The sequence below is a fragment of the Mus caroli genome, unplaced genomic scaffold (genome assembly GCF_978045245.1).
Source record: "Mus caroli unplaced genomic scaffold, Mus_caroli_1 scaffold_14, whole genome shotgun sequence".
In the NCBI taxonomy this organism is placed as follows: Eukaryota; Metazoa; Chordata; class Mammalia; order Rodentia; family Muridae; genus Mus; species Mus caroli.
In genome coordinates, this window is record NW_028227269.1 from 98,902,286 (window position 1) to 98,929,973 (window position 27,688).

General features: G+C 45.3%; 1 protein-coding gene and 1 pseudogene across 3 annotated transcripts in view; one reads left to right on the forward strand and one right to left on the reverse strand.

Moving 5' to 3' along the window:
- Dglucy (D-glutamate cyclase) overlaps window positions 1-27,688 on the forward strand; it is a 95,022-nt gene that overhangs the window by 59,128 nt on the left and 8,206 nt on the right. Inside the window, exons 5-11 of one of the 3 annotated variants that reach the window (XM_021178971.3) lie at window positions 1,311-1,461; window positions 2,757-2,879; window positions 6,542-6,742; window positions 11,857-12,117; window positions 14,900-14,999; window positions 18,529-18,677; window positions 21,115-21,234. In XM_021178971.3, the coding sequence (XP_021034630.1) occupies window positions 1,311-1,461; window positions 2,757-2,879; window positions 6,542-6,742; window positions 11,857-12,117; window positions 14,900-14,999; window positions 18,529-18,677; window positions 21,115-21,234 (1,105 nt within the window). The remainder of the gene's footprint in view (window positions 1-1,310; window positions 1,462-2,756; window positions 2,880-6,541; window positions 6,743-11,856; window positions 12,118-14,899; window positions 15,000-18,528; window positions 18,678-21,114; window positions 21,235-27,688) is intronic. The other 2 variants (XM_029484363.2, XM_021178972.3) reach the window with 2 other exon arrangements.
- LOC110307275 (large ribosomal subunit protein eL29 pseudogene) lies at window positions 26,485-27,013 on the reverse strand (annotated as a pseudogene).

Genomic DNA, 27,688 nt, shown 5'->3' on the forward strand with positions numbered 1-27,688 from the left:
TATCCCAGGCGCTGTCATACAGACACTGGGCTGGCAGCACAGCAGAGCCTCATCTTACAGTTGCCAGGGTGGTAACAGCCAGTTAAGTGGCAGCCAAGGTTGTCCCAGTGGATCCTGATCCTGGCTGTGTTCTAAGCCTGTCGTAAGCCCTACTGCAGGGGGAGAAGTATACCACCAGTGAAAGTCACCCAGGTCGCCCTGTGCAGAATCTTGGAAGGGAAGACCGGGGCATCCAGGGACAGGCTCATCCCCTGTGGTATCTAGAAGTGGATCAGGCAGCCGCTGTTCCTGGCGTCGTTGGCTTGCTTTTGCCTGATTCTGTCAGAACTTTGCAGCTTCTTGAGGTCCATGGAGAAAGAACATTCAGAGACCCATGAGACTGGGTGAGGAAATTGTTTTTTGATTTTTTTTTTTTTTTTTGCGGCAGGGTTTCCTGTAGCCCTGGCTGTCCTGAACTCACTTTGTAGACCAGGCTGGCCTCGAACTCAGAAATCCGCCTGCCTCTGCCTCCCAAGTGCTGGCATTAAAGGTGTGAGCCACCATGCCCAGCACTGGGTGGGGAAATTTTGTGTGTGTGTGTGTGTGTGTGTGTGTGTGTGTTATAAACCTCAGCTGAAAGTTAGCATTTCCTTTGGTTCTGACTTGTTGGCCACAAAGGGCTGTTAGATCAATACATACTGGAATGCTGAGGATGACAAAGTATCTCACAAACAGCATAGCACAGTGCAGTTCCTGAGAGTTTCAAAACACCCTGTATACTGATACTCCAGCCACAGATCTGCCATTCTGTCCTCCTAGCTGTTAGTGGGAAAGTATAATATTCTTTCTGGGGCTCTGGTAACTACATCTGGACATCACAAGTAGTAGTGGCTTCCTTTGGAACATTTGGTTCTCTTCTCCCCCCCTCACCTGTTTGCTGCCCCGCCTGTGTGTGTGTTTTAAGGCAGTCTCTCACTGTGGTACTAGAATCACCTTAAAACTTCCCTTGCAGTCAAGGCTCAAACTCCCCATCTCCTTAGCCTCCCAAGTGCTGGGACAACAGGCAACACACCATCCTGAATTTTCTTTTATGTGGTGAAAACATTATTCTGTCCAGCTTAGATATGTCAGACTGCCAAAGTGATGTTGACAGATTAATAAAGAAAAAAAATGAATAGGGCTCCCCCACTCTTGCACCCAAGTTTTGAGTTCCTCACTGTCAGCCAGGCTGCAGCAACTCCCTGGATCTCTTGCTTCTTGGACTGGAAGTGTTTGTTGCAGCTTTAATCTGAGTTGATTCCTATATTTTCCCCCTATATTTTCACTATCAGACAACAGTGCCCTGTGCCACCATTGCTGGCTTCTGCTGCCCTCTGGTGGTCACAATGAGACCTGTTCCCAAGGACAAGCTGGAAAGGCTGTTGCAGGCCACTCACACCATAGGAGGACAGCAAGGACAACCCATTCACATCGGTGACCCAGGTCAGTGTCCACCCAACATAGGCCTGAGAAGTTTCACATCGGTGACCCAGGTCAGCGTCCACCCAACATAGGCCTGAGAAGTTTCACATCGGTGACCCAGGTCAGCGTCCACCCAACATAGGCCTGAGAAGCACACAGGGGCTTGTGCTGTTCTTAGGGGGGTCTCAGGGGTGAGGGACTGGGGTGAAGCCCAGAAGTCCAGTACCGGGTGCCCTCAGGCTTAAGGCAGCACTGTGCCTCATCTTTAGGATTTGTGATGCACACTCAACTCCTATGAGTGTCACGTGATCACTGGACTTGGGGGTTGGAGGGTCACAGTGGGACTCTTTGTTTCAGGTGTTATCCACAACCATGTCTCTCTCTCTCTCTCTCTCTCTCTCTCTCACACACACACACACACACACACACACACACACACACACACACACCATAATATTATTAAATAAAACTCAAATTTGCATTCTGACTAAACGTCGTGAGTATTACTTAGCCCAAGAGTGAATGAACAGATCCAAGGGTGAAGTCAAAAGTCGGGATGTTTCCCAGGTCTCTTGGAGCTCTCAGAGGGACTGAGGAGAGAGAGCTTGGGGTTGGCCCAGAGTGAGAGCCAGGGTCTGTGGACTTGAACTTGCCCAGCTTCGTAGTCAACAGAATTACTAAAGACCTGACATCCTATGAAAATACTATCAGCACTAATGGTCTTCCTCACCTAAAATAGTCTCAGGGTCACCCAGAAGATATCTGCCGACTTGTCTTATCAGTGGGGATAAACTAGGCCCAACGCATCCATCTTTGGCATTCTGGTCCGCACTGTCAGCAGCATGTAGATGCTGCTGCTCAGGGCTGGGGCTGCTGGAACAATAACAGAGGTTACAGCTATGTAACTTGATCAGTCTGCATCAAGGTGAACACACACACACACACACACAAGGCTGGCTCTGTTAGGACTCTGTGCTATGAGGCTAGTACTGAGCTAAGCACACTGTAGACTCCCTCCAGAAACCCACATCATACGGTTTGAGATATCAGGCCTGATGGCACCAGACAGCGGGGGCCCTAAGTTAAGGAACACCCTGATCTGTTAAAACTTCAACTCCGAGCCATCTTTACCTCCTCCTCTTCCTGCTATCCTTCCTCTTCTTTCTCCTTTTCTAAGATCAATTCTACAACTAGCACTTGTGGGGAGAAAGATCCATAGAGTTCTTAGTGCCCCCTTGTGGGTGGTACCAACCTGAGGAATCCTGGGTTTGATTTTGGGTGTTTTGTTTTGTTTTGTTTTGTTTTCCCACCTGCAGATCTTTTGGGTATCGAGGCACTTTCCAAACCTTACTACGGGAGTTATGTGGAGTGTCGGCCCAAGGATGTCCCCGTGTTCTGGCCGTCTCCGCTGACCAGTCTGGAAGCAGTCATCAGCTGCAGTATGTTGGTAACAAGGGTGGAGCTTCCTCAGTTGCAGCCCAGTGGGTTTGGAGTTCTTGAAAGCACAGGTTTACAGATCAAGGACTTAAAAATAAACCCAGAAAACCCAGGCCTAGAGTTGGGGCTATAGCTCAGTGGTAGAGCACTTCCCCAGAGTGCTCAAAGGTCTGAGCCCTAGCACTGGGAAACAAGCACTAATGTAAGCTAAGAGTCCACGGTGTCTTTCCTACACGCTCAGTTCAATCCCCTGCGGAGGAGCCTAGCCAACGCACCCAGTCTTTAGCTCAAGAACCCTTTAACCAAATACTTTCCCACCTGCTGAAGCTTTGAGGCTTGCTCTAATGGAGGAGCCAAGCTGAGGAGCCTCCGCTTGTCTTTATGGAAATTGGTAGGTCCTTCAAAGCAAAGGATGAAGCCTAGAAACACAGCTGAATATCACAACAATGTTGTCTCTCAGTATCTGCTGAGGTCCATTCCCAGGACCCCTCAATACCAAGATCTAGCTTCTCCCAGAAGATGTATGTAGTTCCCAAACTCATTCCCTTCCTCCTGCACACGTGAACTCATTCCTGGAGTGCGTGTGATTCCTGATGCAATGCAAGGGCATTTTGTGAATAGCTCTTATACTCCATTTTAAAAGATGTATTTATTTTATACATAGGGATGTTTTGCCTGCACTACCTATGTGCAGTGTATGTGTTCCTGATGCCTACAGAGGCCAGAAGAGGGCACCAGATCTCCTGAAACTGAAGTAGCAGGCGGTTGTGAGCTGCCATGTGGGTGCTAGGAACCAAACCCAAGTCCTCTGCAAGAGTCCTCATTTGGGCTGGTGAGATGGCTCAGTGGGTAAGAGCACCCGACTGCTCTTCCGAAGGTCTGGAGTTCAAGTCCCAGCAACCACATGGTGGCTCACAACCATACGTAACGAGATCTGACTCCCACTTCTGGAGTGTCTGAAGACAGCTACAGTGTACTTACATATAATATAATAAATCTTTTTTAAATCTTTTTTAAAAAAAGAGTCCTCATTTTTAACTGCTGAGCTATCTCTCTGTGCACATTGTAGGTGATTGTCAAGGAAAGAAAAAAAAAAAAAAACAACCCTTGTTTGTCTTCACCAGAGGCATACATTTTTTCTTTTGAATATTTCCAATCAACAATTTGTTGTAGAAACTATTTAATCTCAATTGGGAGCTCCTACCCTGAATTTGATCATTCAGTTTCCAGATAAAAGACACACACCTTTTATTATTGTAATAAGCCTTAATCAGCACTAAAGCTGGGCAAATATCTACCATCTATGCTGTTTCAACCTAATTTCCCAAAACCAGACAAACAAAGGAGAGTTCAGCTATCAGAATGTCCTCCAGATATGGTGGCAAGACATAGATTGCACAGTTCATGGATTCTACTGTTTATTTAAAAGTCCATGCATTGAGTACCCGCTGTGTGCCAGGTGTGAGCTCAGACCTTAGGAGCACAAAGCTATGTCCCCGGGGAGCTTGTGGCAATTCCTAGGTATGGGAATTTCTAGGTATGGCCGGGTAAGGCGGGCAGGCATTCTCATACACAGGCTGTAAATATCCCCCAGCACAGTAGGCTCACCTCTCCCCTGCCATCCCCGTGGGATGTGCCTGTAAAGTAGATCCTCCAGCATACCCCAACCCTCTTAAATCTGATGGCATATGGGTCATGGAAGAGAAGAAATGCCACCACCAGCCACTGCTGAATGAACCATTCTCACACCTCAACATCTAAGGTCTTTCTTTCTTCCTTCCTTTCTTTCTTTTTCTTTCTTTCTTTCTTTCTTTCTTTCTTTCTTTCTTTCTTTCTTTCTTTCTTTCTTTCTTCCTTCCTTCCTTCCTTCCTTCCTTCCTTTCTTTCTTTCTTTCTTTCTTTCTTTCTTTCTTTCTTTCAAGAATTATTTATTTATTTTATGTGAGTACACTGCCACTCCCTTCAGACACACCAGAAGAGGACATCAGATCAGATGGTTGTGAGCCACCATGTGGGTGCTGGGAATTGAACTCAGGACCTCTGGAAGAGCAGTCAGTGTTCTTGACCACTAAGCCATCTCTCCAGCCACCACCACCCCCCACACACACCTTTTTTTTTTTTAATTAACACCTAAGTTTTAAAAGCAATGGATTTCCTGATCCATGCTCCCTTGTCTTAGTTAGGGTTTTAACTGCTGTGAACAGACACCATGACCAAGGCAACTCTTATAAATACAACATTTAATTGGGGCTGGCTGACAGGTTCAGAGGTTCAGTCCATTATCATCAAGGTGGGAACATGGTAGCATCCAGGCAGGCATGGTGCAGGAGGAACTGAGAGTTCTATACCTTTATCTGAAAGCTGCTAGCAGAATACTGACTTCCAGGCAGCTTGGACTAGGGTATTAAAGCCCACACCCACAGTGGCACATCTACTCCAACAAGGCCACACCTCCTAACAGTGTCACTTCCTGATCCAAGCATATAGGAACCATCACATCCCTAAAGCTGGAGAAAATAAAGCCTTCTGCCACCTTCTGAACCTGCTGCTCTTGTGTGTACCTGGCTTTCAAAGGATCACTTTTTAGGTGTTGTCTGAGACACTGAAAAAAAAAAAAAAAAAGAAAAGAAAAGAAAAGGGAAAAGAATGAAAAAAAAAAAGGAAACCATTTCTCAGCTAATAGTTGTTTCCTTTCTGGGTCACACGCAAAGTTCATGCATCTATCAATAGATGCTCCTTTTGAATGTTGGCTGACTCTGGCTATTAAACCCAAGAAATGTTACAGTTTCTGAATTCCTGTGAAATGCAGGATAGCATTTCCTCATCTCACGTTGCACATTTATTCAACACCTGTTGAATAATGCACAAGGCATTATGTGAAGTTCTGAGGTAAAGAAACAACGGTCGTCCCCCCACCCCCCATGCCACTGTCGCTCCCCGGTGAGAAGCACACAGCTGAAGTACTCAAATATAAAGCCATACCAAGGAAGGCAGAAGACAGAGGTTCAATCTACTCAGCAGTAAGCACCAGAGGCCAGGCAGAAGGACAAGGAGAAGATGCAGTGCCTGGCTCTATGATGCAAACCATTCCTGAGGAATTCTATACCCAGTGCTTCGCTCCATGTGTACCTGCACTTCCCTGCTCCATGTTGATACAACCAGACAAGGCATGGCCGTTATTTTATAGTATGCAGCCACCTCAGAGGACGATGCTAGTGTACGGCTTAGGGCTCTAATCTAGTGGGGAAGTGGGGTGTTAAGAAAAATATAAATGCTGTGAGAAAACAGAAATTCCATACACAGAGGGTGCCCAGTCTAACATCAGCTACCAGGTCAAGCGAGAGGCTTCATGCGCTGAGAACTCAGACCGTGCTTTCTGACATCCGTAACTGTGATGGACAGAATCTCTCAGCATTCATGCTTCGGCTGTGGCTGGTCCTCACTTTTTACCGTATTCACCTCCCTAAGAAGTGGGGGCAATTGTTTAAATAGAACTCGGTCTACCCATATGCCAGCTCACTCTGATCATGGTGCCAGCATACAGTCTGGCGAATTCTGTTGACAGAGTTGGTACCAAGGTCATCTTTCTTTCTAGTATGGACAGGGTGAAAATGGATTGGGCTTGACAGGGTGACATCACAGCTCCTTCTGTTGTGTGTTGCAGAGGCTCCATTGGCTTTCGCCAGCCCTCCAGGCTGCACGGTGATGGTCCCGAAGGACACAGTGTCTTCAGCCAGTTGTCTGACTCCTGAGATGGTTCCAGAAGTCCACGCCATTTCCAAAGACCCTTTGCACTACAGCATAGTGTCAGCCCCTGCTGCTCAAAAGATCAGAGAGCTAGAGTCCACAATTGCCATAGACCCAGGTGAGAAACAAGGTATTCAAGGCTGGGGAGACAGTGGGTGGAGTGGAATTCAGAACCCCATATCCCAGGCAAAAATTCAGGCATGGTAGCATACATCTGAAATCTCAGTATAGGGTGTGTGTGTGTGTGTGTGTATAGACAGGGAGATCTCCAGTGCTTATTGACCACCCAGCTTACCCAAATCAGTGAGTTCCAGGTTCAGTGAAAGATTTGTCTCAAAAAATAAGAATTGAGAAAGGCAAGATGCCAATTGTCTAAGCTCTTCAATAGTACGGTTGTTTAAAATGCTTACACGGGGCCTACAGATGTCTGAGCTGATAAAGGCACTGGCAGCCAAGACTGATAACCCGAGTCCCATCCTCAGGACCCACATACTGAAAGGAGAGGACACTTCTACAAGATGTCCTCTGACTCCATATGCATAGCATGACGTGTGAGCTCTCACACACACATACACGTACATTTTTAAACTTATATATGTATGTATATATATATATGTGTGTGTGTATGTGTGTGTATATATACATGTATATACACACACATATATATATACATATACACATTTTAAAACCTATATGTGTATATTATGTGCATGTATATATGTGTATATGTATATATGTATGCATATATATGTGTATACACACACACACACACACACACACATATGCATGTTTTTAACAGTGTGCATCAGGATTCTTTGGAAAATATAAGACTACTTTTTATCTGGGGATCCCAGTGTTGGGGCCAGGCAGATACCTTGTCACAGCAGCGTATAGCCTGACTGTATACTGTATAGTGTATAGTGTATAGTGTATAGTGTATAGTGTATACTGTATACTGTATACTGTATACTGCATTTCAGGGAAATAACTGCCCCTCTTGTAAGCCACCAGCTTTCTAAGCATGGGACAAGGCTGGTAGGACCTTCCAAGGAGCTTGCTGATTCTACTTAGGAGGTCTACTGTGAGCTGGTTGAAAGCTTTTCCCTTCCTTTTTGGTAGGCATTTGGGAGAATGGGTTTTAATTCCATGTAGCCAGCAGAGGACGCTAGATCACGCACTATGCTGTATATTACAATTAGTGCTATGGCTCATTCTCATGAGACAATTGCTGTGTGGCTTTACCTCAGTTTCCTGATCAGGGTAATAAGACTTCTGACAGTCACACCTCCCTGCCAGGGCTGTGCTAAATAACAAGAGCATTAGTTGTGCTACAGTTACTCCTGCTGGGCATAATCAGTAAATGCATGTCCCATCTGCTCTTAGTAAATGCTCTGCTGTCTCTAGGAGACAGTTTTTGTTAACTTCATTTAGTAAAAGAAACCAAAGCATATAAAGTTAAAAAATACCCAGTAGGTACTCCTGGGAAGTGAAAATACCCAGTAGGTACTCCTGGGAAGTGAAAATTCCCAGTGGCTGGTTGTGGAAGATGTTGAGCCCTTGTCAGCTGACTCTGTTGGCCATGGCTTATACATGCTGTATATATTAGAATCTGAAATATAAGTTGTGTGTTATTTTCTTGCCTGGCCAGTTAAAAAGTTCTCTAGCATTCCTTAGCTCATAGCCCACTCCCGCTGTATCTTCTTATGAGGTGTGTTCCTAAAACTGGAGGGCAGACACGCCTCAAATATCTGGCAATGGCTGGGAGTTATGGCCTCTCCCAATGCCCCAATAATTCGCATTTTCCCAGGCAAGGATGTTGGGATCAGTGGGTGAACCCAGGGGGCACAGAAGGGCAGAGCCAGCCTGGGGAGGAGACTCCCGGGAACCAGCCAGAGCCGCCTCTGAAGAGAGCAGTGCCTCACAGTACTGGGAAACTGATCCCGTGGCAGTCCAGTGACCTCTGAGAGTCCCATGAAGCCCACTGGCCAGACAGAAGACTCAAGGGAGCATACCTCACTTAAAAATGGCAGCTCTTGTACCCTGAGGCTGTAGACACTAACAGTCACTAAGGTCCCCGATAAACTACCAGACATGGCTTTTTCTTGGTTTGTTGACTCCTTCGTTCATTCCTTGTGTGGAGACTAAGGTTTTATTGACACATAAACACACAGGAAACTCATCATGCATGCCTACCTTGGGAATACCCTGAGATTATGTCATGGCAGGTGTACATAGAGTCTTACATGGTGTGCCATATTCTTGCCTGGGCAACCAAAACGAGTGTTCCAGGGCTAGCGAGATGGTTCCGTGGATAAGGACACGTTGTCAGCAAGCTGATGACCTGATTGTGATTCTCAGAACCCACGTGGTAGGAAAGAAACAATTCCTGCAAGTTGCCCTCTGATCTTTGACACTTGTGTAGCACACACATAGGCACATTTTAAAATGTAGTTTAAAAAAAGAGTTCTTCCTCACTTTCCTGGGTAGATATTTCAATTTTTTTTCCTATCATAGTTTCTCCCCCCCCAGACAGCCTTACCCAAGCTAACAGCTCCCCCATTTAACATAACGTCATGAGGAAAGATGAATTATTAACTCTGTAATTAGCTTTGAGTTTAAAAGAAGGAGCCGACAGCAGATTTACGGCTGCCCTGTTCACCCGTTGCTTTGGTAAGGATGAGCAGAGAGGTCAGACACAACGCCTGTCTCTCATCGGTGCTCTTGCAGATTGGTGCAGAGCTTGAAGCATGAGTCCCAGAGGAGGTAGATTGATGACTGTCTGATGTGCTGAGTCTGTCTAGGAAAAGCCATCTTTAATCCGCAAGAACAATAGATGGTTTTGGTTCCCTCAAATAAGCAGATATGATTAACGGTGGTGTGCGGTGTGTTGGGCACTATTTACTGAGCTTATTAATAGAGGCACTCGGTCATTTTTAAGAGGACATTGACTTGCATATGATGTGTCTGGAGGATGTGGAGAATGCAAGATTTATAGTAATGGTTTTTGCCCTGGTAATAAAATCATCATCCATATACATATACACAGCCTTCAGTTGCCCAAAGCCTCCCCCCTCCCCCTCCCTTTAATATTACTCATCAGATCCATGAACCATGTTACATCCAATTTTATTGAACAAAATGATGTTATTCTTCTCCTTTCTTGTCATCACTACTTCATGTTCGTTGTAGGAACCTCAGAAAATACACGAAAGTAGCCAGGGTGGTGGTGCATGCCTCTGACCCCTGCATTTAGGAGGCTGAGGCAGGAGGATCATTAATTCAAGATGGGCTTGACCCAGTCTCAAAAATGAATCTAACAATTAATAAAACTAAGTCTTAGGAAGAAAAATGTGTGAAAATGAAGAAGTGATAAAAATGACCCGAATCCCGGAGCCTGAGGTGATGGCTCAGTTAGTTAAGTACTTGCCAGGTCGGCAGGAGGAGGAGCTGGGTTCAGTCCCCAGCACACATAAGAAGCAGGGCACAGCAGTGTGTGCCTGGGACTCCAGAACTAAGAAGGCAGACAAGGGGATCCTTGAGACTCTCAGGCCAGTCAGCTGAGCCCAGCCAAATCAGTGAGCTCTGGGTTCAGCGAGAGACCCTGCCTCCAAAAGCAAAACCAAAACCAAAACAAAAAACAAAAACAAAAAAAAAACTTTTTAATTCAAATTAATTGGAAAAAGCAAGCAAAGACTCATGACCTCAGTCTCTGGCTTCCATGTGCACATTCACACAGACACATGCTTAAGAACACATACCATCACATACACCTATCCACACACTTTTTAAAAATACCAGAATCCATTACAATCAATAAATTATCGATAGGCTTGTGTTTACCTTCAAAGTCCTTCTTTTAGCTCAAATCTTTGCATACCGGAACCCCACCATGATAGTATTTTGAGACTTTTTTAAAATAAACTGTAATGACTTTCCATACCGTGAAATAATTTTTCCATGACACCTACACACTGTTTATTTGTTTGAGACAGAGTCTCACTTTTTAGCCTGAGCTAGCCTTGAACTCTCTGCAATCCTCCTGCCTCAGTCTCCCCGGAGGAGAGCTGGATCCCAGGAATGAGTCACTCAGTTCACAGCATCCTTTTTAAAGGATCCATTGTGCGAACGTGCCACCGTTTGACTAATTATCCATTGCTGGTACCTTAAACAATGCCACAGTTAACACCCCTCTCACTAAATTTTACACATACCTATGACTAGTTTATTTGGGATGCCAGACACCGGATGGAAGGGGAAAAAAAATCACCTTCCAGGCCCCAACTTCCAGCTCCTACTCCAGCAACCAGAAGGTGGGAATCTCTGTCCCCAGAGACATCCTCCATCCAGGCTACCCTCCCTGTTATCCACGTAGAAGAACCCAAAGATAGGATCAACGACACACAGCTATCATGGGCCAGGTCCTGTATGGAATTACTCTCAGTCTAGAGCAGTTACTCCATAGTGGGTTCCAAAGCCAGCATTCTTCATGCTCTCTGTGACCCTCAACTGCAAGTTAACACCCTCTACATCCCTTTGGCCTGCTCTAAAGGCAACTCGGCTAGAGACACACTCTGCCTCCGCATGGCACTTGTGTAGAAGAGACCTGATCATAGACAGAGGCATGCTGGTATGAAGAGTCAAGAACTGGTGTTGCTCAGCTGGCCCGGCTGGGCAACCTTAGCACTAACTACTGCCCCTCATCTGTGTTCCTTGGGACTAACTGGGTTCCTCTACAGATAGCTCCCCATTTGCTCAACTTCTCCACTAGAGGGCAGTCAATACCTGACTCTATTATTGGAGGCACAGTTCAGAGGTGCAATGTAGTTGACACCCTAATAGGCAACTCTCCCTGTAACAGCACCCTGCATGACTTGAGAGTGTTCTGGGTCAACACGGAGGGACTCTGCTTTACCCAGACACTTGGAGTCCCAGCAGCTCTGCCATCATACCTGCTGTAGCTATCAATCAACAATTAGGACAAAAAGAGGGTAGGTGTGTTTGGAGAGGCCCAGGAAAGGACAGGGCTAGGCTCAGCAGGGCACCCATCACTTCCTTATGTGCCTTGAGACCAAACCAGTCTTGTGGCTAAGAGAGGGGTGGGAGTCAGAGGGACAAGAACGCATATGAACAGGTCAGACTACCACACTCCTCCACCAAAACCAACCGGAACTATCAGTGTATCCACTGTAAACACCATCACCTAGATATGTTACTTTATTTTTGTAATTTTAGGGAACCGAGGAATCGGGCATCTACTACTTAAAGATGAGTTGCTGCAGGCTGCTTTGTCACTGTCTCATGCCCGCTCCGTACTAGTCACCACTGGATTCCCAACACATTTCAATCATGAGCCCCCAGAAGAGACAGATGGCCCACCAGGAGCCATAGCCTTAGCTGCCTTCCTACAGGCTCTGGGGAAGGAGACCGCCATGGTAGTAGACCAGAGAGCCTTGAACTTGCATATGAGGATTGTTGAAGATGCCGTTAGGCAAGGTGAGCAGTGATGTGGGGTCAAGCCATTTCCCCAAGCAGGTCTTCGTGGGCAGAGACTGGAAGAAATCAATGTGCCAACCTTCAGCCAGGTACACAGCTCCAGGATGTATCCTTGTAACAGGGTGCTTTATCTCCAAGCCTAGAACAACTTTGTTATAAGCAACAAGAGGTTCATTTTATAGAAAAAAACATGTTGAGGTTTCAGAAAGCCCAATCACTGTTGTCCACACAGTGACCAGTTCCCCAACCACCACCACCAGTCAGTGCCCTGGAGGTCCAAAGCCATGTGAACCCAATCCAGAACCCCATGCCATAAATCTTAGTGAACACTCAAAAATACACACACACACACACACACACACACACACACACACTCCTCACTTTCCCTATCCCTTCCCTCAGCTTCCTGGCTCTGTCTCTCAGGAAACCACCTGCAGGGCAACCAGAATGTTTAAGGATAGAGGCAGGTTGTTTGTTCTGTGGAAAAGGAGGCTGAGACCAGTTACATGTGACCTCTATGGGGGAAGCTCTCAGAAGACCACTGTGGGGATGACAGGGATGAAGCTAGGGTTTCACCTTGGGTTCCCTCACAAAAAGAAAGGAGAGGAGGCACCAAGGAGTACTAGACAGATCAGCAAGTGAGGCCAGAAAACTGCCGGACACGTGACTGTGTCAAGCTCTGCTCCAGGGGCCAACAGAAGGTTCCACCTGACTCTCCTCTGTGGCTCTGTTTAGCAGAATCCCTTCTCCCCTCTCATGGGCAGGAGCCAAACAAGGATTGTACCCCATAGCTCTGAGGAGGGAGCCACATCTCTCTGACCCTCTGTGACAGGGGCTTTGTGTGTCCTTTCTCAGATATGTGCCTCATGTTGCCTGGCTGGGCTCCCTGGTACCCACTCCCCTGACTAGCATCTGACACAGTGCAGCCAGGGGAGTGAAGGTTGGCCTCACTCAGCACCCACTTTCACCAGACCCCAGCCAGGAAATTGACAGACCATCATGGTGCCACCCCAGCAATGTGACTGGGTGGCCATAACTCTACAGAGGAGGCGCTCAGGATGCTCATGTGGTTTGTCCACAGTCACATGTCTCTAAGCCCTGAGTCCAGGGACACTGCCCAGGGTGCCCTGTTGGCCACCTTTCCTTCTTGAAGATTTGCCCTGAGCCTATGAAAAAGCCACGATTCTTCCCCTAACTGCTGAGAGATAGATGAATGAAAACCAGATGATTTTCATTTGAGGAGATATGTATATTATTTTCCACATAATCTACAATAATGTGTGTTATTTGTGATCACAAAATGTTTTTTGACAATCAATTTCACTTTATAATCACTACCACACAAGTACCAACCTGCCGTTGGTGGCCTTAATTGCAACCAGGGGATCCTGAGAGGAGAAGTAGGGCAGAAAAACCAGGAGCAAAAGAGACTCACAGGCAGCTGTGAGCATAGCACAGTGAGAACTGACTCTCAAGGAGACAGCTCAGCTCGTTTAATAGGGGGTGGGGGGAGAACAGAAGCTACTTAAACCTTTGGAGGTGGGATGAGGCTTTACGGTGAGTGTACATTGTTGGCCCAGGCCAGGGTGCTGGGGATGCTTCATTTGCTTAAAGAAGAATTCCAGGTGCTACTGGACATGACCATATAAGGAAAGAGAAAGTTTAACCTGGCTTGAGGGCTATGTGACCTCTTGGGGGAGGGGGTGCAGGACTACAAGTGCCAGGTCATGCAGACCCAGGGTGGAGTGGGGAAGCAATCCAAGTTCTACCCATGTCAGAATGAGATTCTAGGGTTTGGACATGCCTCAAGCTCACTCTTGCTTGGAGCCTGCTATCCCCATCCCATGACTCCCTAGCCCCACACTAACCCAAGTCTCTGGAACTCTGCCGCAGCTGTTATTGCTCTCCTCTGAAGGAATGTTTGTCTGGAGAGGGAACTAGTAAGGTCTGGGAGTAGGAATTCAATGGCTGGTTTTAAAATGTCAACTTGCTACAACCTACGGTCACCTGACAAAGGTGTCTCAGTTGAGGGCTTATTTAGATCAAGTTGGCTTCTGGACATGTCTGCGTGGGGTTGTGGGCACAACCATTCCCTGGGTAGGGGCTCCTGGATAGTATAAAAGAGGAAGAAGCTAGCAGCAACTGGCGGTGTGTGGCATTCGTTTCTCTCTGCTCTTGACCATGGTTGTAATGTAATTGCTCAAGGTTCTGCCTCAACTTCCCTTCAGCAATGGACTGCAGATTAGAGTTGTAAGCTAATTAACTCTTTCTTCCCCTAAATTGCTTTCAGTAAGGGCATTTTATCACAGTAACAAAAATTAAGACAGAAGTGGAGCTGTGATACCAACACAGGCACTGTATCTGACTCTGATCAACTTCCCTGGTGTCTGAGCATCCATTTCTCCTTCTATAAAATGAAACAATGTAACAATCACTTTATGGAACATGATTATGAAATGTAAATGAGAACATACATGTCAAGTGCTGGGCCACCTGTCACCCAGGCATCTACACAGTGCACAGTACTGCTGGCAGTGGGCCAGAACAGACCATCTAACATACAGCATATCCCCCAGGTCTATACTGATCCAGCTCAACCCCCTATCCCCTGCCAACTCTGTAGTTCAGTCAGAACTAAAAGTAAACGTATGCTTTGCTGAATTCTATCAAAGCATATTGAAGGACACTACTCAGTAATATTACAGTACTGTCTAAAGATACTTCTCAAAAGCCCACCACAGCCCCAGTACTGATGTGGCTACCCATTGTCTTTATTCTCAAGGAGTTCTAAAGACACCAATTCCCATATTAACTTACCAAGGAAGATCCATGGAAGATGCTCGGGCATTTTTGTGCAAAGATGGGGACCCTAAGTCTCCTAGGTATGTATATGGTACCCCAGATGGAGTGCGTGTTACTTGGGAAGACCACATCCTTGTAACCTTGCTGACAAAGTTTTTGAATACCTTATCCTATGAAAGAAAAGGCATGAGTCTGGGGATATCGGGGTCTGCTTAGAGCCCCATAGAGCATGTCTGGAAATAGATTCATGCCAGCAGGGAGAGATGGCACCTGACAAAATAAGAAACGAAGTTAGCAGTTGCTCAACAAAGAGATCTTGCAGTAATCAAACCATTTCAACTGGGGGGTGGGGGTAGCGAAAACGTTCAGAAAACAAAACAGAAATAGCATTGTTCAGCTATGAGTAGTGAAAAGTGCTCTCCTGAAACACTCCCTCCCCTCCCCTCCCTCCTTCTTCCTACTTTATATGTCCGTGTGTGTGTGTGTGTGTGTGTGTGTGTGTGTGTTTATTGCTGTGTGTTGTGGGCAAGCATTTTTGAGAACCCCTTGTTTGTCATTTGTTTCAGATTTAATAACTTACACAGTGCTTTGTACACTTTTTAAACCTACAATAACACAATGTGTATTGCAGATCAGTATATGCATTTAAAAAGCAGTCGGGACTCTCAGTGTTACAGGATTCAGACAGGCTCTATATGCAATGCACTCTGGTGCTTTCTGTTGTGTGTGTGTTTTGTTTTGTTTTTACTGCAAGTGTTGCCTGTTCTAAGTAGTGCTGCTCAGAACAAGGGCAGACAAACATCTCTTTAGGTTCCTGTTTTCAGCTCTTTCCAGTATGTACACTGAATCTGAATTTCTGGATCATATGAGAAGTCTGTTTTTAACATTTTGAAGAATAGCTATATATACTATTTCATCATCAAGTTGAGATTTTGAAGAACTCCATTGTGGGTATATTTAGAGATGTGAAAGTCCCTTGTTTTATGTTCTCACTTTGGATTACCAAAACAATATTCCTGCTAACAGGGCTAGAGAGATGGCTCTGTGGTTAAGAGTATTTGCTACTCTTGCAAAGGACCTGGGTTCAGCTCCCAGCACCCACAACTGCCTGTAACTCAAGTCCTAGGGCAGTTGTTCTCAACCTGTGGGCCATGACCCCTTTGGGAGGGTCACATATAATAAGATATCCTGTATATCAGATGTTTACATTATGATTCATAGCATAACAAAATTGCAGATATGAAGTAGCAAATACTTTTGTGGTTGGGGGTCATCAGAACATGAGGAAATGTATTAAAGGGTCGCAGCACTAGGAAGGTTGAGAACCTTCCTGTCCCAGGGGATCTGATACCCTCTCTGGCCTCCACAGGCCCTTCATACACATGATGCACATACAGACAAGCAGGCACAGGCCCATGCACAGAAATAAAAGTGAAGATTAAAACACTTCTGCTAATAAAGGTACCAACAGCAGGCCTGGTACTTACTGAGCTCTAAGTAGCTGTGGATTCCATGATAAACACTTCCTTAACCCTGCTATAGATGCCCTCCAGATGTGTGATCCCAGCATATGTGTGACGTCCTGCAGATGTGTGATGTCCTGCAGATGTGTCATGCCCTGCAGATGCATGATGCCCTCCAGATGCGTGATACCCTGCATATGCGTGATTTCTTGCAGATATGTGATGTCCTGAGGATGTGTGATGTCCTGCAGATGTGTGATGCCCTCCAGATGTGTGATGCCCTGCATATGCATGATCTCTGCAGATGCATGATTCTTGCAGATGTGTGATGTCCTGAGAATGTGTGATGTCCTGAGGATGTGTGACGTCCTGCAGATGTATGATGTCCTGCAGATGTGTCATGCCCTGCAGATGAGTGATGCTCTGCAGATGCATGATGCCCTCCAGATGTGTGATTCTTGCAGATGTGTGATGTCCTAAGAATGTACCCTATGTGGCAGGACTCTACAACCACTTGACCACTGTGCCACCTGTGCCCTTATTTCTCTACCTCTTTGTCTCCTAAGGAATCCATGTTATGTTCCATTCATTCGTTCCTCTTTCCAATTAATTCCTAATTGTTTGACGTATGTGATGTGAATGAGAGGTTGCAAAGGAGGACAATGGGCCATAGCAGCCACACTCAGTTCCTCTCTGACTGGCCACTCTATTGGATGAGGGGCATTGGATGGAGCATTAGTGACATCTCCCAGACACCCAGGTACCCTGACCTTTCAGCTTCTGACACTATTGGATTGCAGAAGCCCCAAGTGGCTGTTTGTTGGAAGATTGTTGAGGTAGGATAGAAAAATGGAGAAAATTAAGGGGGCACGGAAAAGGAAAATAGCCTTCACTCCAGAGACTCCCGGAGAGAAACTGAACACAGCTACAAAGCCCAATTAGGCCTATGTGGGGCTGGAGAGAGCACCTCCTCTCTAGCACCCACAGCAGGCTCTAACCTCCACATCATTTACACACACTCAGCCATGCCCAACAGTAATAGTAATAGTAATAGTAATAGTAATAGTAATAGTAGTAGTAGTAGTAGTAGTAGTAGTAGTAATAGTAATAGTAATAGTAATAGTAATAGTAATAGTAATAGTAATAGTAATAGATGTCCAAAAAGTGATAAAAGTGCAAAGTCATCCTTAGCTACAGAGCATGGGAGAGGCTGGCCCTGGGTCATCCTTAGCTACAGAGCACATTAGAGGCTATCCTGGGCTACAAGAGACCCGGTCTCAAGGGAGAACAACAGAATCAAAACCAGCAGCAGAAGGCTGTGTTTACTCAGGGCCAGGATGTTTGTGAACTTGACTTAAACTATACTAGCAATTGCTCCCCCTGCCTCCAATCCATCCAGGCAGTATACCTTATGAAACTATTTTATCATTTACAAAAGGAATATTTTAAAAATAGGTGAACCAGCTCACATCTTTTACTTATTTCTAAGCCTTATTGTAAATTATACCCTTTGAGCTATGTAACTTGGCCACAAAACTGTATAGATATATCTCTATCTACCTATCTATCTATCTATCTATCTATCTATCCATTATCTATCTATCTATCTATCTATCTATCTATCTATCTATCTATCACATATATTGCCACTAAAAGCACCTGAGTGTTCTCTCCCTCTTGAGAAGCCCACACCCATGTCTATGGTGTGTGCTGTCCTTTTCTGGTCTATGTGTGTGGCAGGAAGTGGGGAGGAAAGGTGGGGGAGGGAGGGAGACAAATCACCCCTACTTAAATTTGAAGTGTGTACTATCTCCTATCTCTCAATAGACTTGCAAATTTGGCTTCTCTCTTGACTCGTTCTGAAATTCTTTTTGCAATGTTATCATTGTAGTGAAGGATCCGGCTTTACCTAAGTGGAGGTCGCAGGAGCTCCCCAAGCTCTGGCACCAGCCCTGGGCTATGTCTTCCCACCAACAATGTAGTGAATCAGTACCCTGTGATGGCTCTTGCACAAAGTAGGTCCTCACTCAATCAAGCTCATAGGCTTATGGGAATGACCAAGGGTCATTCACAGAGACACACAAGCTTAGAGCCAGGGAAGCTGCCATTTTCCCTAGGAAGACTTACCACCATTGCTTCCGGGCAGATTTGACCATCTGGTGGCCATAGAGCGTGCGGGAAGGGCTGCTGATGGCAATTACTATAACGCGAGGAAGATGAACATCAAGCACTTAGTTGACCCCATTGATGACATTTTCCTTGCTGCACAAAAGATTCCTGGCATCTCATCAACTGGTAAGTGAGGGCACTGAGAATTCAACATGAACACATTGCTAAGCATCTCTCATTGACCGTCGAGCACAGGCCAGGAAAGGGTTATGTGGTCACTGTTGCTTTCTGCCCATCTCCAAACCGGGATTTGTTTATTTCAGCCAGTCTAGACACGAATGACACAATTCTTAAGAAATGCAACAGTCCCTTATGAGAAAGGGAAGCAACACGCATAGAACATACTTGATTTGCCCAACTCAGAAGTAGTTAACTCATCATGAAATATTAATAATCATGAAATTGAGGCATGGCATATCATTGTGACCAGGCAGGCTGGACTTTGTCCTGTGTCACCTGAAGAAATGCTTCACTTTTTGAGTCTATTAAGCACGGAATAAGCGGATTGCTATTGTTAATAGTGTAGTGTAATAAATAGAATTTGTACTGAACCTTCATACTTTTTTCCCAAGAACTTCACAACCACTATATTTTCTATCCTACTCAAAAACATTATGAGGTAGAAAAAAAATAGATGAGAAAAAGAGGCCTAGGGAGGTTGAAGCTGGCTAGCTAATTAGCATTGCCAACAGGATCCTGAGAAAAGTGCAGCCACCCATTCCATACTGTTAAAAAAATCACCTTGCTGTTACGACTGAGCCAGTCCCCCAAGGATACCAGCTCTTCCTGTCAGGAGAGTTGGGCAAGACTAGACTAATTAAAGTCTGTCTGTCCTGTTATTCTTCAAGCCTTGAGTGTTTCCCAGACCCATTAGTCCCCTCTGACTTTTGAGGTTTTGAGGAGTGAATGAAAACCTTCTGGGATGATTAGAAAGTTTCTGCAAAGCCCCAGACTTTCCCAGAAGAGGCTTCGGGTGGGGCACACGCAGTGTGGTCTGCTTGGTTGGTTTCTCACTTCCTGTCACGCTGGGCTGGGCAGGTAAAGGACTCAAGGCCTTCAGGAGGCGTCACCAGCACTGGAGAGGGAGAGTCTGAGTCCAAAGGAGCAATTAGCAGGCAGAGCCTGGGAACCTTTGGGAGCATGCGCACTGGCTCTCCTTGGCATCTAACTACTACTTACGCGTCCAGGTGGTTGTATTATTTTTGTCATCCAAACAGGCTGTCACAAATTTAGAAACTGTTCAGAAAAAAATGGTCAGAGTGGAAACAGGAAAAAAAAAAAAGTCCTCAGTGTCAATAGAAGGTGTTCCGTCACTCACAGTAGTCTGAGTCTTTTGGCTCAGCCTGATCACCAGCACTGGAAGTCGTCTGGCTCCCTCTCTCCATCAGCTCCTGTTGAGTGCTAGTCTCTATCCAGCACAGTGGTTCTCAACCTTCCTAATGCTGCGGCCCTTTAATACCTCACGCTGTGGTCACCCTCCCAACCATAAAATTATTTTGTTGCTACTTCATAATTGTAATTTTGCTACTGATATGAATTGTAATTTAAATATCTGATATTCAACCCCAAAGGGGTTGCTACCCACAGGTCGAGAGCCACTGCTTTAGCAGAATTCTTCTATGTATTATAAGCTCTTGTGGAAGAAACAGTAATACCAAGTTCTATGGTCCAGGAAGGTCTAGTTTTCTGTCCTCGAGGTGCTGGGACATGCCCTTGCATTGAAACTTATTAAGACCATCCTCACTATGCCGTACAGGATGGTCCCCAACTCCTGAGCTATAGCAGTCCTCCCACCTCAGTCTCGAGAGCAGCTGTGACTGGACCCTTGTCATCCCCAGCTTACCTGACTGTGTAGTACACAGCATTGTGTGTTCTTGGTAGGATGTCTCAGATATTAGCTAGATACCCCTTTGGTTTAGGTTTAAAAGAACAACATACATATTTTTAACATTCGTTAAGCATAAGTCTTTACAGTTGTGGTTCTCAACAGCGGGGGGTCACAACCCCTTTGGGGTCTTGAATGACCCTTTCACAGGGGTCACATATCAGATATCCTGCATACCAGATATTTACATTATAATTCATAACTAGCAAAATTATAGTTATGTAGTAGTAGCAAAAATAATTTAATGGCTGGGGTCACCACAACATGAGGTGTTAAAGGGTTGCAGCATTGGGAAGACTGAGAATCACTGCTTTAGAATAAAATGCAGTTCACCTCTATTGGCCAGTCACATGGTACAGTTCAGTGAGAAGAGGCACTGTGTGGGAGCTACTAAACGTCATATACCCTTGTCCCCAGTAGGACTGTCAGGACACAAGTCACCCCACCAGTGGCTGGATGTGGGGACCTAATAACAGAAGACACAGTCCCACTCTAGCGAGCTCCAAAGTCAGATTCGCTTCTAACTCTAGAATTTTCTAGGAGACCTCAAGAGGAATCAACATCTGGTTCTCAGACCTATTCAGAGCCAATTGCTGACACATGGGGAGGGGATGTCTTGTCCTACTCCCACCCCCACTTGGCCCCCATCCCACATACTGACTCTTTCTCTTCCTTCAGGCATTGGTGATGGAGGCAATGAGCTTGGAATGGGCAAAGTAAAGGAGGCCGTGAAGAAGCACATTAGAAATGGAGATGTCATTGCCTGTGATGTGGAGGCTGACTTTGCTGTCATTGCTGGTGAGTACCTGTGTGGCAAGAAGAGCCTGACTGCCCAGGGTGAGTGGCCTGAACAGTTTTTAATCACATTACAAATACCTGAAAGAAACAACCTCAAAGGAGGAAGGATGGCTTGTGTTTGGAGCACAGCTGCTGGCTTTATTGTTCCCTGGCCTGTAGCAAGGCAGAGTGTCATGGTAGAAGCACTGCCTATCCCATGGTGACCAGGAAACAGAACAGAAGCCCTTGTGCTTCCCTGGCAGGCTACTTCTGCTTGTGTTTTATCTGGGTTTGCACCCTATGGGTCAGCTCTGCTCATACTTGGGTTGGGTCTTCCTCACGCAGTTGCTGTCCAACACACATTCTCTGGAAACGCCCTCCCTCACAGACACACCTGGACGTGTGCTTTACTGATCTCCCAGATGCCTCTCAATCCAGCCAGGTTGAAAATCAAGACGACCATCTTAGCAGAGCAGGAGCTTTTCTTCTGTGCTCCAGGGTAGGGAAGAACCCTGAGTGGGGACCCAGCCACGCGATAACAGTTACAGTGTGTCCAGCATTGTTCTGGGTTCTGGGGCAACAACAGAGATGACGTGTGCCAAAGAATTTTCTTTGCAGAGTTGAGAAGACAATGGCTGTGATGGATATGCATTCCAGGTGGTATGGTGATGAGAAGTGTGATGATAACTGAGTTGGAGACAGATGAGAGATGGGAGAGCCACTTTGATCAGTGGTCAGCGAGTACCTACCTATGCCACGGTGGACAGGAGAAGGTTTTGCCATGGCTCCTTTCACCAACATCTGCCCTGGGTTTCCTGTCCTTCCTGTAGCTGCCCTTGCTCCCAGGACCAACCTTTCTTGTGTTTCCAGGTGTTTCAAAGACTGGCTTTCTCTTAGCCTCATCAGAAGTTTCTGGAAATATTGACCTGGAAAAGGCTATCTCCTGTTCATGGTCAGAGTCAGCCTGGGGAGGAACAAAACTCACTCTGGGATAGGAAACCTATGGCTGAGCTACTGGAGGTTCACTACACAAAGCTGGGTTGAACTTCAGGGAGCCAGGTGCATCCCTTTATTCCCAGCACTTGGGAAAGGGCAGAGGTATGCAGATCTCTATGAACTTGAAGCCAGTCTTCACAGTGAGTACCAGGATTCCACGATAGCCAAGACTACATACCTTGTCTTAAAAAACCAAAATCCAAAACGAAAACCAACTCCAGGGAACCTGATCATGGAGTGATCACTTTGATATGGGGAGGGACTTATTTCTGGGCACTTAGCTAGGGATTTATAGTGAATACCAGAGGAAAATCTCTTCCTGTTTGTGGTGGAACTAGAAAAAAAAAAAGGAACTGTTCAGAAATATACCTTCTCACTCTATTCTAAGTAAGATCTGGCCTCAAAAAACAAACATAAAAACACAGTCTGTTGTTCTGTGAGCAAAGCCATTCTTGCCTGGGAGAAGGGGAATACCCAGGTCCAGCCCATTGCCACCTTCCAGGGAGCGAAAGGAGTAACCCAGCTCTATCTCTATGGAGTAGAAGGAAGGAGAAAAAGAAATTAAACATAACACTAACCAAAAGAGGGCAGATACCACTATATTAATTTCAGTCAGAGCAGACTTCATAACAAAGAAAGTTATTGGGAATATATATATATATATATATATATATATATATATGCTCATTCATATTACAAAAGGGCCAGTATACAAGGGAAATATAATGATCCTATGTGTCTATGTATCTAACACTGTAGAAGTAATATATATATACAAAATATATAGGGGAGAAAGAAAAGATCAGCAGAGAAAAATAGGTTCAAGTATTATAGTTGGGTATTTTAACATCCCTGTATCAGGAGTGCCAGATGTAGCAGGCATACAATCTGAAAGGACCCAGTTGAACCCAATAATGCTGCCAATGAACCAGATTTAACTGACACCAACATTAGTTACTTCTCTATTGCTGTGATAAAACACCACGACCAAAGGAGTGTAGAAAACAGACTGTTTATTTTGGCTTATGGTTCCAGAGGGTCCGAGGTCACATGACAGGAAGAAGGCCAGCAAGCAGCATGGCAGTAGAAACAGAAAACAGAGAGCTCACATCCTGAACGAGCACAATGCAGAGACAGCAAACCCTAAGTAGGCCAGGCTTTTTACTCTCAACGCTCACCCCTCAGTGACGTATTTCCTCCAACAAGACCACACCCTCTATGTTGCCCCCCAAACATCGCCATCAACTGAGGACCAAGTATTCACATGCCCATGACTATGGGGACACATCTCATTCAAACCACCACTGAATGCACATATTAGAAAATAAGACAAAATTAACCTAAGTTTTCTTAGCTTCCACCTTCAGGAAGTAGGAAAGAACAGGTTAAGACTAAAGTATCAGAAGTAAATGAAGAGCAAAAATGGTCAGAAATTGGAAAATTAGAAAAAAATAGATATAATCAGCAAAACCAAAGGCAAGCCTTTGAAAAGATCAACAAAGTTGGTAATCTAGGCAGGCTGAGACAAGCAAGCAAGAAAGTATGAATTACTATCAGAAATGAAAGAAGGGATGTCTCTGTAGGCTTTATGGGCACAAAAAGGATAAGGAAGGACTATTATAAACAACTATGTGCCCACAAATTTGGTAATATAGATAGAATGGATCCACTTCCCGAAAGACATACACATACAAAAAGAAATAGAAATAGTCCTTAAGGAAATCGAAGCAACAAATTAATACCCTTCAAAACCAGAGAGCACAAGGCCTGGATGGGTCTGCTGATGAACTCTGAAGCATTTACAAAAAAAAATTATAACAGTTTTCTACAGTGTCTTGCAGAAGATTGAAACAAAGGGAATGCTTCCTAATTCACTGTATGAATCTAATCACCTTAAAACCAATACAATGACATTACAAGAAAAACTATAGTCACTATCTTTCATGAACATGAATACAAACAAAAATAACAGGGCAGGTGAGATGACTCAGCAAGTTCTAGGATTTGTTACCAAGTGTGATGGCCTGAGTCTGTGTCTGAGACCCATATGTGCACACATACACTAGTGCACAAATACATTCTTACATACACACATGCATACTTGCAACAGATAAATTATAATATAATATAAATATAAAAGAGACATAGCGCATGGTGGCTCACAACTGCCTGTAACTACAGTTCCAGGGGTTCCAATGTCCTCTGATGACCTTTAAGGACTCCTGCATGCACATGGTATGTGTGTGTGTGTGTGTGTGTGTGTGTGTGTGTGTATTAAAGGCATATGCCTACATAGAAACCTGCACTGCACACAGACAGATGTTCATTCTTTATTCATAACTGATAGAACTAAGAAGTGATAAAACATCCTTCAATGAGTAGATATGTGAACTAAGTCCATACATGTTGTGGGATATATCCTGAGAGAGAAAGAGAAAGAGAGAGAGAGAGAGAGAGAGAGAGAGAGAGAGAGAGAGAACCACAAAGGAAACGAGAGACTCTAAGAGCATATTAGTAACTGCACAAGCCAGTCTGAAAAGGCTGTGTGATCTGAACCCAGCTATATGGTGTTCTGGAAAAGGTAAAATTATGGAGACCATGAAAGAGTCAGTGGTTGCTAAGGACTAGGTCAAAGTTTACAGTGAGCTCAGTTCACATGGGGTCTCCAGCACATGAGCTTAAGTAAGCTGCTGGTCATGGTCCCCCCCATCTTTCCAACCCCCCCCACTATGTACCCCATGATCCGGGTCTGATGGCCACGACCATTGCTTAAATATAGCGTGGGTTTTACATCTCATTCATTGAAAAGATGATGTCATAGTAGGTCAAAGGCATTCTTAAAATGCAAGTAGTACAGGGTGACGACACAGGAAAATATGCTGTGTCATCCCACCATAACACAGTCAGCAGTTTTAGCTTGCTTGTCAGCTTCCTCCTCAGTTCATAACCATTCTATATCATTTTACACTGGAGTTTAAATTCTACCTTTTGCTTTGTTATGGCTTCCCAAGCATGCCTTTATTTTCTACAGTTTCAGAGGCTGGGGATGAACTCTGGAATTGTACCATGAGAACAGACTAAACACTGCTCAACTGTACTCTCACAAATGGTGATGTTTTGGATGAATGGATCACTAGATACTTAATGCTATATAACTGTACCTTTAAAGATGATGAAGTTGAGCCAGGGTCTTACTATGTAGCCTTGACTGGTCTGAAACACCATAGATGAGGTTGTCCTTAAACTCATAGAGATCTTTCTGTCTCCACCTCCCAAGTGCGTGTGCCACTATGCCTGGCCCGATTCTGATATTTTAAATAGATGGATTGTGGTTCTGGGTTCTGCCTCTCCTGGTTGGGTGTCTGGGTGCCACCAGTATACTGACCAGGAGAGGGCAGGGCAAAGTCTGGAATGGGTGGGGTTTGTTGTAGTCTGCTTCTTCCCTCTAGGGCATTAGATGTTGGGTGTATGCCAGACCATGGAGGGTGAAACAGAGTCCTGGATAAGTACGGTCCACAGGACTCCAATCCAGCCAGGACTACTGCAAGTGTCACAGTTCTTACAAAGGGAATAAAGAGGTTTGGGTGGCCAGCACAGGGCAGGTGGCCTAGGTCCTGGGTCCCTCAGGGATGGCAACTATGTCAGGAGTCCTCACTCTCATGTAAGCCCATGTGAATGGGAGTCTGGCCAGACAGGTGGGTCCAAAGTCCAACAATGAGTGCTTTGGGAGGGAGAGAACTTTCCCCCAAATGTTACAGCTCAGTAAAAACAGCCAGTCTCAGATAAGCCTAGGTGTGTGCTTTATTCCATGCGGACAGGGACTGTATGAACCTTGGGGAATGGGATGGGATTTGGGGATAAATATATACTATTGGCTGAGGCTAAGATGTTGGGGATACTCTATTTGTCTGGGGAAGGATTCCAGGTGCTGTACTACGTGACTGACTACCTGCAATCACTTAGTTGGAGGTTGTGGTTCTATGTGCTAAGGCAGGCATAGAGACCAGGAAGGGGGTTAGCTCTACTCCTGGCATCTTAAATCTCTGAGATGTCTAGGGTTTGAGCATGCTCCACCTCACCAGTTCCATGCCCATTCTTCTGGTGGCACAGTCTATGTGTCTTACAGTGGATAGATGTTTAACACTCCTAAAGTATACACTTAAACATGGTTAAGATGGCGACTTCTCATGTGATATTTTAGATAGACAAAATACATGATAGACGGGAATATTTTTAACACTGCTGACTATACTCTTTTTTTTTTTCTTGCCTCAAGTTTATTTGTAAAATCAGCATAGGACAGTTGTCATCTGCAAATAGTGTGTGGGGAGGTGTGTCACAGCAGTCCATCTGTCTTCACACTGGCAGGAGCCTTTTCTATGGGGCCTTCACAGGGGCCTGGGCTCCTTTAGGAGCCTGAACTGGAACTGAAGCCTGGGCCTTAGCTGGAGCTTTGGCCTCTGCCTTGGTTTGAACCTTGGACTTTGGTTGGCAGAGCCTATGCCCCTTGGCCATGTTTCTTCAAATCTGCTTCCCAAGCCTGGGGTGAGCAATGAAAGCTAGACGGCTGAGTTTTCCACTGGGGCCCTTTGACATCTTGGGCTTGATGGCCTGAGGCTTCACCAGGGCCTTGATGGCCTCTGGGCGTGCACTCACTGCCTTTGCATTGTTGGCCTGCATCTTCTTCAGGCCTTTCTTGTTGTGCTTCTTGGCAAAGCGCATGCTCCTCAGGAACTTGCGGTCAACCCCCTTAAGAGATTCATATCTTTGTGACAGGGGTTTCTTGATGCCATTTCTGTGCCATTTGCGGGACTGGTTGTGTGTGGTGTGGTTCTTGGACTTGGCCGTGTCTACACGGTAACCCGCGGCTCCCGCAGTGCCTGGGATCCGAAGAACCTGACTATACTCTTAAAGCTGGCTAAAGTGGTGAATTCTAATGTGATATTTTTCAATAGATAGAAGATGATGATAGACAGGCAGATAGACGATAGGTAGGTAGATAGATAGATGATACATACATACTAGATAGATAGATAGATAGATAGATAGATAGATAGATAGATAGATAGATAGAAAATTTCTTTGTTTTCACCCATGGATCTAAGTTTATATAACTCCCTCTCCAAAGCAGACCATAGAAACTAGAATTTCTCTTCCCCAGAGTGAGAATATACTCCCATTTTTAGGCAGCCACAAAGAAATTCTCCAATTTACCCTTGTCTGATAGATCATAAGACCATCCAGGTCCGGAGAGTCCTGTTCCCCACCTAGTAAGAAGGATGTTGCACAGAGAGGCAAAGAAGAGCCCAAGAAAGCTGGTTTTGCTTAGTTCTACACCAAAGCCCAAAAGAGTTCAGAGAGCTCCCAGGTAGCCAGACACACGCTGTTCCTGGAGGACAGAGCAACCAGAGCAAGCACCAGGCCCATTTCTGTGTGTGCCTTACCAGTATATCTTTTCATCTGGCTCTTTCATAACATC